Below are 16,371 nucleotides of genomic sequence, written 5' to 3' on the forward strand. Positions count from 1 at the left end.
ATCTCTTTAATACTTCCCCCTTTGTTTTCTTTTTTTTTTTGTATTGTAAAATTTTCCATACCCTGATGCCTTTGCCTGTATTTCTCTTCAAATATATGTGGTGCTGCTCTTATTTTATTGATTAGTTTTGCTTTCTCCTTTGCACAAATATTATAGCATATTAAATCTCTTTTTCATACCCATGTCCATATTTCTTCTTCAGATATCTCCTGCTCCTCCTGTTTCTCCTTACTTGGGGGACTCATTGTTCTATCATGCTGTGATAACCTGTGTTAGACTTTATACATTAAATCCTTTACTTTGCAGGTATTCTATAACTTCAACTTCTATTTTTTTTAAGTTCTACTTTACTATACTTCTGTTCTACACTTCCCCTTTGTGATCTTATTTTTTGTATTGTAAAATTTTCCATATAGGGGTGCCTTTGTTTGTATTTCTCTTTGAATATCTTTGGGATTACTCTTTTTGTATTAATTAATTTTTTTTTTCATTTGCATGAATATTGCACCATATCAGATCTCTCTCTTTATTTCCCATGTCCATATTTTTTATACCTTTCAAAAATCTCTAGATTTTGTTCTTTATATTTTCCCACTTTTGTAGTCACTTCTTTTTCCAAACAGTCCAAGATTTCCTGGTCTGTATAATATTTTCATGAGTCTCTTGTATTAATGAGCACAGTTTGCATTTGAAACTTTTGACAGTTTTTCTTGAGCAATTATTTTTCTTTCCTCTAATTTTTCTCTTAATCTTTTCTATATCTTCTGTCTGGAAATTCTGGACCTCTTGCATAATACTAACGATAGATAATTTCTTTCTTATCCTCTGTAGTCCACACTATCATCCTTATGGCTCTTTTTTTTTAGCCTGTTAGCTTGTGTGATTTTTGTGGACTTAACTACATTCTATAATAGGAGGGCCATTCGCCTTAGGGCTTGATGGCATGCTTCTTGAGATTGGAGTGGCCACAGTCAGTTATTCTGTGGTTATTTAGTCGCCACACTAAAATATTCCTTCACCTTTGTGTGTACACAAACACACACACACACACACACACACACACACACACACACACACACACACACACACACACATGCATTTAAACACATGCATACACACAAGCATAAGCATATTCACATGCAAACACACATATACAAACACGCACATTTCTTGAGACATCAACATGTAAAAAAAATCTTTAGCTTGGAAAGCTTAGTAGCTGTGCCCTTGACACTAAAACTATTGCTATTTATCTTGACTTTGTTGGTAAGCGGTCTGGCTGTATGTTTACTTATTTATTTACTCACTTTAGTTTGATAACCCTGGATGCAGACTGATTGACACACCTTTTTGAGCTACAACTTGGGCACCATTTATAAGACATAAACAGAAAATTATAATTAGACTAAAGAATAGACAGAGTTGTACATAGTACAGTGAAAAAACTGAGTCAATACATTTGTATATCATCTACAATTATAAATATTTACATTAGTTGTTTATCTTGCAGTATAATTGTCTTTACCAAATATTGTGACTTACCCCTTGCACTGTAAAAAACACAGCTTATGATAACTTAGTGAAAGAATGAGCCTTTGTAGAAAATAAAAATAAACAAGTAATCAATAACTAAGTAGCCAAATTATTATTTTTTTCTATTTCCAACAGGTGATGGTAACACTAACAGGTCAAGAACTTACTGCCTATGCAAAGGCAGGAGCAGTTGCAGAGGAAGTGCTATCAGCAATCAGAACAGTGGTGGCATTTGGGGGACAAGAAAAAGAAATTGAAAGGTCTGTCTTCCCTAATGTTTTGTGCTTTTCCTTTATTCTGTGTTTCAGGATCTGACTCTTATTTAACATTAATGTAAGTCATTTTTTTCTTTTATTTTAATTAAATTGCGAGATTTCTCATAATCTCATATTCAGAGATATCATTGCTACACACTCTCATGTACATACAAGAAGAAAGAAAAGAACAATTCCCCATAACTCTATTAGGAATTCTAAGTATGTGTAAAATATGTATGTGATGGAAAGTAGCTGTGGGCTGTAACACTTGCACATCTGCCAGCAGTACGTCATGTGAGCCAGAACCAGCAATATGGGGTTTGACCATCCCCCCATGACACATTAAAACAAAGGGCAATTGGACTTAAGTATGTACAGTAAATGAGCACTGCTGCCTTATGTAATAGCCAAGTAATTAATGCCTAGAAAACTGCACATCGCCCTGCTAAAGATTAGAGTTATAAAATGACTGCTTTTGCAGATTTTACCCACCTCAGATAAAGTCCAGTGCCCTTCAATGCAGTCTTACCAGCATTATCAAAACTGTTTTAAACACCCTCAAACATGAACACACACACACACACACACACACGCACGCACACACACACACACTCGCCAGGCACACACACACACACTCGCCAGACACACACATGCAAATACACAACAATTTCAGAATGGAGACGTAAATGGAAACTGCATCATAAACTCCCTCCTTCCCAAACTTTAAGGTGCACTGCTGCTAGATAGTCAAAACTAGCAAAAGGAGCACACATATTACTCTTTAGCCCTTTTAATAAAGCCAACCATTAAATATTTAAATGGTAGCAAATAGCTCCAAGTAGTCCTCATTCTAAGGGCGGATACCAGATAGTTAGGTACACAGATAAAATTTTTAACCCGTTACCAGTAAAAACTGCATCAACAACAAGCATTTACATTTCAATAATATTGTTAACTTAAAATAAATAAGTTAAAATATTTGATGTGATGTTTTCCTATCTCGCATTCATTCTGTACTGGTTGGGGTTCGGAACCGATCCTATACAAAAGCTCGAGGACTTCCACTGGCTCGTGGCTGTAACCTGATCCCGTCTTGATTAGGGAAAGCTCCCCAGATCTTGTTTGTCACTAAACAAGATCGGGTGCTTCCATTTGGGCTCTGGCTAACTGGAAATTTTCTTTTGTTATTTTTGAAAAATTGTACACTATAAATAATTATAATGTTTTATAGTGTTTAGTATGTTAGTTTGAGTTAGTTAGCATGTTCACTCTGTAGGTTGTTGTTGCTAATGGCCATCATTTTTTCCTCTAGCCCTTTTCCACTTCCCTATCCTGGCTAGATTTAGAAATAATTATCCAAGTTCGTTTAAATTAGAGACCTTGGTAAATTAAAACATTTAACTCTGTTGTTTATTCCCCCTGGTAAGCTTGTTTAAGTTAGAGGGCTACTGTTGGCCTGTTTAACTTAGAGGGCCCTTTTCCCCTTCCTGTATTTTTCCTTTATAAGCAGATTCATTTAAGTTAGAGAACTGCCTTCCTTTTTTCTAGTTAGTTTGCATTACTGTGGTGTTTGTTGTTGATTAAAAAAAAAAGTTACTAGTAGTATATTTTTCTTAGTTGTTGTTATTGTTGTTCTTGCTGTTAATACTCTACACATAATATCCAAGGATCCTAAAGAAACCAAATCCTCTGGGTTTAAGAAATGTGACAAATGTAACCAAAAAATGTTGTTGATTGATGGACACACAATTTGTGTGTACTGTCTTGGTGCAGTCCATCTTCAGGAATCATGTGCTATTTGCCATGCATTCAGTCACAGATTGTTGCTTGAAAGGAAAAACAAGCTAATTTTGAGAGGCTTACTAAAGACTCCCTTCACAGAGGCAATCAAAGAAGGTCAGAGTACGTCAAAATCTCCAAAATCCCCATCTTCCAGATCAAAGAAGTTAGGAAAAAATCACCTACCACTACTACTCATTCGGAGCCGACAAAGAAACTGGCTATAGAGTCATCCTCGGACCCAAAGGCTGTTGGCCTGAAAAACCTTCCTCCTCGGCTTCTGCTGTGGTTTTGGAACCAATAGAGTTTCACATTTGTAGCCGGTCCCCAGAACTGGAGTCAGTTTCTTCAACTTTCAGATCTCCATTGCTTCAACCTGTCAGATCTCCCACTCCATCCTCTTGATCCTCCAGGAGCCTCTCCGATGATGATGTGGATTGTGTGGTGCAGAGACTTTTAAGGACACTGGCTAAACTATTGTCAACTCCAACCCAGAGGGATTTGGACCCAGCAAAGACCACCTCCCCTCCATCGATTCCTCCTCCGATCTGATCTGGGACGCCGGAATGTCTGGAACTGATTGTAGTGGAACCATCAGAACTGAGACCTACACCAGGATCTTTGGGCCCAACTACTGCTCTGACTTCCTTGGTTCCATCTGAACTCGATGGGTCTAGGAGCTGTTGCTCTCTGGTAGGTCTGGGGAGGAGAGGTGGGTCAGACAGTTGTCCGATCTGAACTTGCCTCTTGGGGCTTCGGCTCAGGTGAACTTGGGTCCTACATTGGCCTTGGAGCCAAACCCTTGGTTCTGGGAATGCGTTCTGTTTCTTCGGAACTGGGAGCTTCCTCGGACCTGGGGCGGGGGGCCTGCAAGGTGATGAGGAGAGTGCTGTCACCACAGATGACTCCACTCTCAGGTGCAGACATTCTTCCCCCAGGAGCACCAGTGTCTGCCTTGGTACCATTGCATCTGCACAGACGTGGAGACCCAAAGCCTCAGGATGCCCCATTGGGTGAAATCCTGTCTTCTGAAACCTCTCCGAATACCCTTCCAAAGAGGTCCCTTAAAAGAGATTATGCAAGAGAAGCATTTAGACTCCCCAGAGGAGTCCATCACTTCAGATACAAACCTTGATGAGTTGAAGGGGTCCCCACAGTCACCCTCTGAGGATGTCTCCTTCGAAGACATTCTAGAAATACATAAGCAGAGAGGTGGCTGGAAGCCCATCAACCCTTCTGAGGAGGAGTCTGTATACCCAAAGGCTTTTGCGTCTCACCCTTCCACCACTTGGGTGTCTCCGCCCTTCAACGAGCTCATGAATATAGTTAGTCAAAAGGCATGGGAGTCTCCAGACTCAGTGGAACCTGTTCCTCAGAGGCCAAACAGGTTTATTACTGCATGTTTGAGCAAGGAGTTTCTTACTAAAGGGGTCCCAGTAGATGCTATGGTGATGGTGGCAGCCACCAAGAAGGAACTTTCAGAGACATCCTTGTCTGTCCATTCGCGAAACAAAGAGTTTCATATGATGGACAGATATGGAAAGTACACTTTTTCTTCAGCGACTTTTGATCTCAGATCACTGAATTACCTGACTCATTTTACTAGGCTTCAGAGAGATCTCCTGAAAGAGCTAGGAGATACCCTCCAAGGTTCTGTAGCTGTGGGGTTTTCAGACAAGGTTTCCTCTCAGCTCTCCACCTTAAATTCAGTGGTCAACTCTTCCATGAGGCTCATTTCTTATGCAGCAGATGGAGCAAGCAGGGCAGTGGTTATAGGAATTTCCCTAAGAAGACATTCCGGGAGGCACTTGTGTGATTTTGTGGAACCCTTTAAATCTTCTTTTGTTACCGCCACTTTTGATGGCTCATCCTTGTTCGAGCCAAAAGTCAAAGACAGACTTACCAATTGTGAACAGGAAGGAAATGTTTCTTCCTACCTACTAGACTTTACCCCAAAGGTCAGAAGGGGGGAAACAATGTGGTTTCGAAAATCCCAGAGAGCTTTCCAGGACACTCATGGTGATTCTTCCCCCAGGGGCACAGAGGGAAGTACCAATGGAAGCTGCCATCCATGTGGCAGAGGGGGTTTACAAAACCAGGGTGACAGTGAATCCTTCCTTGGTAAGCCCTTTCAGCGCTCCTGAAAGGAGGCCTGTCTGTTCATCTCTGGAGGCAGTTGGGGGTTGCTTATCTTTTTACTCAAAGGCCTGGCTAGAAATTACAAAAGGTAAGTGAGTGCAAATGATGGTATCTAGAGGCTACACCATACCCTTTTCCTTCCCCACCCCAAACTCAAAAAACATCCCAGATGTTCCCCCCAGTCAGAGGGATCAGGCAACTCTAGAAATACAAAAGTTGTTAGACAAAAGAGTCATCCAAGCAGTCCCTGCAGACCAGTTTGGATCCGTAACTTACTCAAGTTTCTTTTTAGTTCCAAAAAACAGGGGACTGGAGCCCCATCTTGGATCTCAGCAAATTAAACAAGTCTATAAAAAAGTCAAAGTTCCAGATGGTAACACTGCAGTTGATACTTCCCTTTCTGGGACAAGATGATCTGATGTGCTCGATAGACCACCAGGATGCATGCTACCACATCAAAATGGACAGGCAATCCAGGAGTCATTTGCACTTTCAGCTGGGAGCCAGTCACTACCAGTTTCGAGCTCTGCCCTTTGGTGTCACTACAGCCCCCAGAGTATTCACCAAGTGCATGGCAGTAGTCACGGCTCACTTGAGGTGCCTAGGATTCTGAGCGTTCCCATACCTAGATGACTGGCTCCTAACTGCCACCACCAAGCATCTACTAACTAAAGCCAGAGACACCACCATACAGCTTTGCTTTCACCTAGGAATCACAATAAATTACTAAAAATCTGCCTTGTTACCATCTCAGTATATCATTTTTATAGGAGCAGATTTAGATACAAAACAAATGTTTGCCAAGCTTCCCCCCAAAAGAGTTCAAGTCCTATGACATAAAGTCAAAAATCTACCCTCCAAGAAAAAAGTACGAGCAAGAACTGTCCTGAAAGTCTTGGGTACCATGGCAGCAGCAATAAGCTTGATACTATTGGCACACCTGCACATGAGAATTTTGCAGTGGCTGCTGCTCACTCAGTGGTCCTTGCAGGAGTTACCCATGTCTCACCAAATTATGATAACATAATCTTGCAAGAAAGACCTTTGTTGGTGGCTTCATTCCACTCATGTGACTCTTGGTCGACCTTTTGTTCTTCTACAACCATTAGCCAGAGTGACCATGGATGCTTCCCAGATGGGGGTGGGCACTATCTGGAAAGGACAGTCCAAGGTACTTGGTGGGATCACAAGGCCCACTTGCACATCAGTGTCCTAGAGATGAGAGTGGTGCATCTAGTGTTGCAAGCATTCCAAGACTCTCTTCCACTAGGAACTATTGCAATACAGACAGACAACATGTCAGTTGTGTGGTACATAAACAAACAAGGAGGAACCAAGTCTTAACCCCTCAGTTGAGAGGCCCTAAGAGTATGGCAGTGGGCAATTTCTTCACAACATTTTCTGACAGCAATGCACATCCCGGGGAAATCCAGTGTGATAACAGACAAACTCAGCAGAGCAATTCTGATGCCACACAAGTGGTTCCCAAAACAGGAAGTAGCAGAAGACATTTTCCGCAAGTGGGGCCAGCCTTGCTGCAACCTTTTTGCCACGTCCATGAATGCCAAATGCAGCAGCTACTTTGCCTTGATTCCCTCTCTGGGGGAATCACCTAGGGATGTATTTGTACACGATTGGCCCCTGGGTCTCCTCTATGCTCCCCTCCTTTTCCATCGATTCCCAAAGTCCTTCAGAAAGCAAGCTCATTGAGAAGGAGTTTAATACTAGTTGCCCAGTACTGGCCTCTTCAAATATGGTTTCCCTTTCTTTGGCCTCATCTCTAGGTGGAGCCATGGATTCTGGACCAGTTCCAGACCTCCTGACTCATACGTCAAGGATGATCCACCCATCAGTTTAAACCCTCCAATTGCTAGCTTGGCTGCTCCAATTCCACACATAGCCAGGCTCCTCTGACATTTCCCCTTCAGTGAAACATATCTTGATCTTGTCTCATAAGGCTTCAACCAGGAAATTATGCACAAACAAATGGAAGAGCTTTTCCCTTTGGGCATTGGATAATCACATTGATTCTTTCTCTGCCCCTATATCCTTTATATTAGAATTCTTGGCAAAGTTTTTAATGAAGGTACAATTGCGGCTATTTTTCGAGTTAAACTAGCAGCTATATCAAACTTCCATGTAGGTGAATGGGGGCTGAATGTAAAGTCCCACAGACTTTGCAAAGCTTTCCTGAGAGGTACTATTTTATTCAGACCACCCATCAAAGATCCTCCAGCACCATGGGACCAAAACTTTGTCTTATCCCATTTGATTTTTCCCCTCTTTGGACCTGCATAATCCTGTGATCTAAAGTTTTAACATGGAAGACAATCTTTTCGGTAGCCATCACTTTTGGTAGAAGAGTGTCAGAACTACAAGCATTGTCAGTAAGGCCCCCCTACATGCTTTTCCACAAAGACCTCTGTGAACAAACCCATCCTTCCTACCCAAAGTATACTTAGAGTCTAATTTGAATCAATCCGTATACTTAACGTTTTTTCCCCCAGCTATGGCAACAGGGCAGAGTATATGCTACACCAGCTAGATGTACATAGGCAATTATGCTTCAATTTGCATAGAACAAAGGACTGCAGAAAATCTGATCAGTTATTTATATCATTTTCAGATAACAAGAAAGGTGCTCCCATATCAAAAGTCACACTTTCAAAATGGCTTTCAGATTGTATTACCTTTACTTACTAATCTCAAAAGAGAGAACTCCCTGGAAAAGTAAAAGGTCATTCTACAAGGGCTGTGGCAACCTCATCTGCTTTTCAAGCAAGACTACCAATTGATACAATTTGTGCTGCAGCAACATGGGTAAGGCCTCATACCTTTATCACTCGTTACAAAGTGGATTTGGCCTCTAGGAGCAGGGCCTCCTTTGTGTCCACTGTTCTGAAGAATATTCTCCCTTGAGCCACCCAAGAAAAATGGTGCTAGGGATGCTGTCCCAACCAGTACAGAATGAAGGCGAAATAGGACAACATCATATAAAGAAATTATGTACTTACCATAACATTCCATGTGTGTTGTCCATCTCGCCTTGAGTCTTACATCCCATCCTCCTTCCCCCAGCCTTTCACTCCTGGAGGACCGAGCGGTTATGACTGGCAAATAATGTTCTCTGATATTTCTTCATTTATCTATTAGACGTGAAATAGTTCTTTGGTATCTGTTGTTATATCAGCAAAAAAGTTCTGGGGAGCATTCCCTAAGCATGATGGGATAGGGTTACAGCTACGAGCTGGTGGAGGTCCTCGAGCTTTTATAAAGGCCAAGTCAGAACCGAGAATTAGTTCCAAACCCCAACCAGTATAGAATGAAGGTAAGATGGACAATGCACATGAAACGTTATGGGGAGTACATAACTTCTTTTTTGCTAACCATATTTGCAAACAATAAATGTTTGCAAAGGATATTGAAAAACTTCCAAGACTAACAAACTCCCAAGCTGTAAAGCTCAGCTGAAACAACACCTTACCTAGTTCTGGTCATGTTCCTGCTCATCACCAGGTTGACACCTGTATCGAAAGCACAAACTTGTTATTTCTTATCTCATTTTCTTTCTTGCACTTGAAACAATGTAGCCTTGTTCATACCTCTCATAAATACCACTCCCTTCCGGCCATGCGGGGCTGCCCCCAGGGGGTGGCACAACGGAGTCCTCTCCCCTCGATGTTGGTCGCGGGTACCTGCAGAGGATGCCCCGCCCCACACGGGGCGTCGGTTCAAAGACCCGGAAGGTCGGCGGTAAATACCACTCCTCTTCTTTCTCTTATTCCAGCCTTCCTCCATTCAACTTTTCATGTATTTCCTCATATACCCTAGTTATAAACAATCCAGATACTAACTTAGTTAGAAATTATACCTTGATGTTTTTATCACATTCTAATACCACTATCCTCATTCACATTATTTATATCTCATCTACATAATTTTATAACTTACCTCTTACCTTTCCTCTTCATTATATGTGTAGATCTTTTTACCAGACTTTCTGTACAGAAATAAGAAAACACTAATTTATTTTATAACAATCTTTTTCTGCCTGTTATAAAAATCCATTTATTTACTGCAAGATTTTAGTGCTGTACCAAAATTTTATAGGCTCAATAAATTTTACATTGTATATAATCTTTGTCTCACAACATATTGATTTGTACAGTACTCACTGTATATACCTGTCTTTTATCTATGTTGTTTTCTGAGAACTGTGACTGCTAATATAAATATTGTGTGATGGAGCTTATCTACCCAGGCCTCTACTGAAATTGGGTTCTGCCCAAAAGACTTTCCCAGTTAACAAAGACGAGCAAACAGATATATGCACACATACATAAATAAATCAAAAATGATGGAAGATGGTTGGGAAAATTACCATTTGAACTAAAATCTATCTGCTTCTGGGTGAAATATATATTGTTCCTCGCTACTTTTGGCTTTTTCTTCCAAACTGGAATGTTCAGTCTCCTTACAGGCAGTTGCTCTGTTTCAAAGGTATCTTACAGCAATAACTGTTAATTGACTGACCAGGATTAACAGCTGTACTGTTTACAAGTCCCCAACAGGATTTCCTGTGACTTTAACTAGAGTGGTTAGAAAATGTTAGAAAATGAAATTAGAATGTTAGAACATTGCATTCCTGTTTTCACATTTACATGTCCAATAGCGAAGGCTAAAATGCAACAAACCAGAGTATGTGACCTAGTGCAGTGCAACAGCCTCTAAGCAGCCCAGCAGACTGCAATATTGCACACAACTGCACAATTAAGAAATAAGCAATTCTTAGTTAAACTGCAGTAGAGTTCGCAGGAACAAATGCAACTGAAAATCACTTTATGCATTTTACTTTACATATTACACCTCAGTGGAAAAAAGTACATAAAACGCATGTACAGTGCAACCCTTTCTTTCAGTTTTATCTTTTAAACAAGTATTTATGCACATTTGTAATTTGATGCATTTCCAGTGCATCTCATTTACGTTTTGAGCATCTTCTGTTTGAAAGTCTGTTAACTTTCTTTTAATATTATCCTAGTTTTCTGGTGACAGTGGTCCTTAGAATTTAGTGTATATAACATCTGTTTGTATATGCATGTATTTTTATATGTGATAACTGTATCTGTTGAGGAGGCATATGTACTTAAATCTGAGGTTTGCAGTACATTAAAGTGTTCCCTTTATTTGAAAACACACTGATCTTGGAGTGAGTATATGAGTAGCAAGGACGTTGAGCGTGAAGGATGTGTGAAGGTCCCTGCAAAAATGCTTTAATGACATTACAGCAGGTTTTGTAATTCATTATATTTCTGTTGGAGTCGGGCATTATTTTTTCCTAGTTGCTAGCCTCATAATTGCAAGTCTCACTGTTCTGATTGAGAGTAGATGTGCGTGTGTGTGTGTGTGTGTGTGTGTGTGTGTGTGTGTGTGTGTGTGTGTGTGTGTGTATGTGTTTATGTATGCATGCATGAAGTGTGGTCCAGAAAGTGGATATGATTTTTATTTGTAGTACATAACGCTTATAATACAAATAAAAATCAAATCCATCTCAACCATCTCCTTGACCCAACATATGACATTTATCTGGCTTATGTCCATTTTGAGTGTGGGGTTTTATTTATTTAGTTACTTATTCTGCAGTTTGCAAGAACATAATGCACTTTTGGCTAACACAGCAAGTGCAGAATATGGGGATTTAAAGTCTTTTTCCATATTTTTCCCATTTATAGAAACATTTGGCATATATGTGAAAAAAATATTAGTAATTTGTAGACGTGAGTGCTGAACAACTTTTTTTATTTTACTTGCAGTAGTCTTTTGCCATCTTTGTTTAAAGGTTTAGTCATGTTTGTTAAGAAATGTGAAAAATAATTCAGTATATCATTTCTTTCTCATTAATAAAATAGTTAAATATCTACATGAAATATAGTTTATTTGATAGAAATGTATATGGTTTATACTTTTTATTTTCATAGTTTCATAGTGTTGTATTATCATCCATCTGTTCTCTTATAACCTCACCTGCTTTAACTTTTACAATATTACATGGATGGCAGAACCTAGCCCAGCAGTCAGTGAGATTACAGTATTAAACTCCATTCTGGACAGAACGCTGGTGTAGCACAGCATATGCATTTTCACTCGCACACTATTTGCATACCTATAAGTAATTATGATAACACCAGTTCACCAAGTATGTCTTTTGGAGGTGCAAGGATACTATAAAGTGCAAGAAGTCGTGTTTAGCCCAAGTCTAGATAATTGTATTTATTGGAAGATGGTGCATGTTGTCCTACTTTTGTTTTTTACTGAGTGAGACTGACATGGCATATGGTGGCTCAAGTGCTTGTATATTTCTTAGACCCCACATGCTTTAATGTTTGTTATACTTAGTTTCACTTGAAAGTATCCCATTGAATGTTGAAGCTTCATTGACTCCAGAGTCATTACACCTTCACTGATCTTCTGGTGTCAGCTCTGTGTCTCTGGGCTTTGGAAGGATGGAATGTTCCAGGCAATCTTATTAGGAGGTCACCTTTCATGCCACTGAAAGTGTCATGGTTCCAGATGACAGATATTCCATTTATCAAGCTAAAGACCCATGAGAACTTCCCCAGGAATTGAAGATGCAGTGTCCCAAGATAAGAAGCTTTACAAAACTGCTGAAATTCAGGGAAATGCTTCTTTCCCTGTAAGGTCTGGATTTAATAGTTAGAACATCGATGTTCATCGTATTGATCATAGGTTCATAGGTTGGTACTAGGCTATCGGCCCTAGGGCCTATGCAAGTCTAGCCATAACAATTCTCTGGATATTTCTTTCCACAATATTTACTTCTCCAGGCTCCTGTCTAGCAGGGCGACTGACATGATCCCCGGGGTGAATTTCCTATCTCCCATCCAATCATCAAGGTTCCTTTTGAAGAGGGCCAATGAGGCGCTCTGCTTGATATACATGGGCAGTCTATTCCAGAGTATGGGGAGTCTCTGGGTCAGGAACCTATCCCTCCAGCATGTTTTGTTCATTGTGATTACAAGGTTTAGATCCCTGGAGTGTGTGGTTCTGAGGGATTGGGATTTCTTTAAGTGGAGCATGTCCAACAGCTCAGGGTTTGACATGGCTTTGTATGTTAAGCAGAGTTTGCCTCTGAGTAGACGATATGCCACAGAGTATAGCTGGATTTTTTTAGACGGTCACTATATGGCATCTGCTTTAGGCCTGTGATTCTTTTAGTGAGGTATTTCTGTGGCCTTTCCAGTTGTTGCAGATGACTTGTGAGGTACATACCAAATGGGGCATTATACTCTATAATGGGTCTAATGAGGGATGAGTACAGTGGGACAATGACCTCCTTTTTTCTGGATGAAAAGCCCTTAGTGATGAGGTGTGCCACATAGAAAGATTTCCTGACTGTTGTGGCAATGTGGTTATCGAAAGTGAGACCACTGTCCACCTGTGTCCCTAAGTCTCTCATCACACTTTCGATGTTTAGTGTCCTGCCACCTATGTGGTAATTCATGGGTACATGTTTTTTTCCAAAGGGGATAACTATACATTTCTTGGCATTAAGCTTGAGCCCATGGCTCTGGTACCAGGCATCTGTTTCTGTAAGGCCCTTTTGTGGAATATCCACATCATTTGGGGATTCAATAATGGCTCCCAGTTTGCAGCAATCTGCAAACTTTGTTAGCCAGAGTCCCTTAGTGTTGGCCTGTACTTCAGAGAAGTAGATGCCAAACAAGAGTGGTCCCAGGACTGAAACCTGAGGTACTCCACTTGTCACTTGTCTGGAGCTGGATTTGGAGTCGGCTACTTTTACTGTCTGGGTTCTGTCAGTAAGCCAGTTAGCAACCCATTAAGTGATGTAGGGATTTATGCCCAGCTTAGTAAGTTTATCTATGATTCCAGAGTGGAGGATGGTGTCAAAGGCCTTGGCAAGGTCCAGATAGGCTGTGTGAACTGCCTTACCCTTGTCCACAGCTCTGGAGACTGATTCGAAGAAGTCAATCAGATTCAGGAGACAAGACTGGCCCTTCACAAACACAAACTGGGTGGGGTCCAGTGTTTGAAGGTTGTCAATGTCTATAAGTTCCATGATAATGCGTTCCATGCCCTTGCAAATCAGGCTTGTCAGACTGATGGGACAGTAGTTCCCGGGATCCATGGTGGATCCTCCCTTATGGAGCGGGATAACTGTAGCTGTGCACCACTCAGTGGGCACAAAGCCTGAGGTGAGGCTATGATTAAATATGACACTTAGGTGAGGTGCCAGTTCATTTTGTAGTTCATGTAGTGCACAGCCTGGGATGTCATCTGGTCCCATAGATGCTATATTCTTAGCTTTGGAGAGTGCGGTTTCTACCTGTGTGGCCGTGATTATCGGAATTTGGCAATCTTTTGGTACTGAGATGGGCCCTTTAGGGGGTGAGAGTGGGGTGAAGTTGGCACTAAATCGATCTGCCAGGATATTGGCAATATCCTTGAGATCAGTATATTTAATGCCATTCTGTTGTAACTCAGAGCAGATCTGAGCATTGCCATTTAGATTCTTGACATAACTATAGAATGCCTTGTGGTTGTCTTTGGAATCTTTGGCAATTTTATTTTCGTAACTAGCTTTTGAGGATTTTATGAGGGATCTCACCTTCTTACTGAGGCTGGTGAGGGAGTTTTTTGCATCCTGGGATTTTCCTCTTTTTTGCAACAGTTTCTTCCTTCTGTTGTATAGTTTGTTTATAGCAGGGGACCACCAGATTGGCTTCCTTTTTTTGGAGAAGAGCATATTGGTTCTATTTGGGATGGCACGATTCATGCATGAGTGGATGTGCTCATACAGTGCCTTAGTGTAGGTTTCTGCAGTCGAACTTCCAGATCCCATCTGCGTGGGTGTTGTGAAGTTTGTCACTTCTGACTTCAGTAGCTTGAAGTTGGCTTTGGAGAAGTTTTTTAAGGAGGTTTCCTTACTGGGGGGTGGGGGTGGGATGTGGATGTCAAAGGTGATTTGCTTATCGTCAGACCTGACCAATGAGGGGGTGACCACTGGTGTGGAGCATCTATCTCCCATGTTAGTAATGACCAGGTCTAGGATATTGGAGCCCCTGGCAGGACAATGGATTAGTTGATCCAGGGCATTGGAATTTATGAATTCCAAGAACCGTTGGGAAAAGGAGTTGGTACCTGAATAGTTTTCCCAATTAATGGCAGGGTAGTTGAAATCATCCGGTATTAGGGTGTTTGGTTGTATCTTAATATTTTCCAGTATGTTTAGAATGGTGTAGTGAGAATCTTGGGGCATGGTTGGGGATCTGTAGCAAGCTACAATTTGGATTGCAGTCTTACCTAGTGTTAATTGCACCTGGAGAATTTCAGATGCATTGTGTTGGGCGACTAGCCTGGAGGTGTGAATATCCTTGGTGAATATGGACGCTCCTCCACCTTTAGTTTTTCGGTCCTGGCTTTGTGGCCGAAAAGTGTGCTAAGAATTGTAGCCTGGTATTGCAGGGGTGGACTCTGGAGCCTTAAACCAGGTCTCAGTTACTGCACAGATATCGATGTTCTCCATTTTTAGGAGAGCTTCGAGAGAGTGCATTTTGAGGTTTAGACTTCTAGCATTGAGTATCATTACCTTCAGATTTTGCCTGCTTCTATCTGTTACGATGGTGTTTTTATCCCTTGAACTTTGCCTAAAAAAGGCACTATAGGGGTGGTGAGAATTTTAGCCAGTAACCTGAATTCCAGGGGTGACAGGTGTAGACCATCTCTGGCAAAGCATCGTGGTTTGTCGATCATGTCTTCCCAGGCAGACAAATACTGGATCCCCTTTGAATGACACCAGAAGCTTAGCCAATTGTTGAAGTCAATCATTTTATCCTTATACTGTGATATCATTCTGGGTGAAGGCAGGATGCTACTCAGGGCTGGGGTCATACCTGCCTGGGTCACATGATCCAAGAGCTCTTCTGTATCTCTTTTCATGTAGTCCAAGGAGGTACATCTCAAGTCATTCACTCCAGCATGGACAATGACAGAGTTGTATTTGTACTTGTTGTGGAGTGACTTGAGTGCATGCATTATGTGGCGGATCCTGGCACCTGACCGGCAGCTGACTGTAATTTTCTCCTTGTTCAGTCTGGTGAGTGGGACATCAGTGTGCCTGACTATAGAGTCATCTATGACTAAAGTGTTGGGTACTTTGTCTTGCCTTAGGGGCTGTTGTTGGGTGGCACACTGGTGTTGTGAGGTATGTGTCACTTTGGTTGTGACTGGCGTTTGTTTGCGTTTCGGCTTCGGAGGTCCTTGTTGCTTGGGCAGGTTAATATTAAGGGCCTCCGCATATGTGGGTTTAGTGTTGCTATGTGTGGGTGTTGATGGTGTGGGTTTTGAAGGGCTATGAGTTGCTTGAGGTGTGATGCAGGTGTTAACCTTCTCCTCTTGACTGTCTAGCACAATCCTGGCCGGAGAGAGCTTTGCTTCCAGTTTGGCTATGTAAGTGCATCTCTCGCAGGTCGTAGTGTTGGGTGGTAGGAGGAGAGGATTGTCTGTGTACATGAGACAGTTGCCGCATTGCCCCAGTATGCCCAGATTCACCAGGTGGACAGGAGAAATCACAGGAAGCTGACCCTTGGACATGCCTGTTTAGGTGCTTTTATGTAAAGTTTAA

General features: G+C 41.4%; 1 protein-coding gene across 1 annotated transcript in view; it reads left to right on the forward strand.

Moving 5' to 3' along the window:
- Positions 1–16,371, forward strand: part of LOC122796810 (ATP-dependent translocase ABCB1-like) — a 1,504,949-nt gene that overhangs the window by 310,059 nt on the left and 1,178,519 nt on the right. Inside the window, exon 7 of the mRNA XM_044065546.1 lies at positions 1,669–1,793. Within this exon, the coding sequence (XP_043921481.1) occupies positions 1,669–1,793 (125 nt within the window). The remainder of the gene's footprint in view (positions 1–1,668; positions 1,794–16,371) is intronic.

Source organism: Protopterus annectens, chromosome 3.part0, assembly GCF_019279795.1.
Source record: "Protopterus annectens isolate FY-2018-M chromosome 3.part0, PAN1.0, whole genome shotgun sequence".
Classification (NCBI taxonomy): Eukaryota; Metazoa; Chordata; order Ceratodontiformes; family Protopteridae; genus Protopterus; species Protopterus annectens.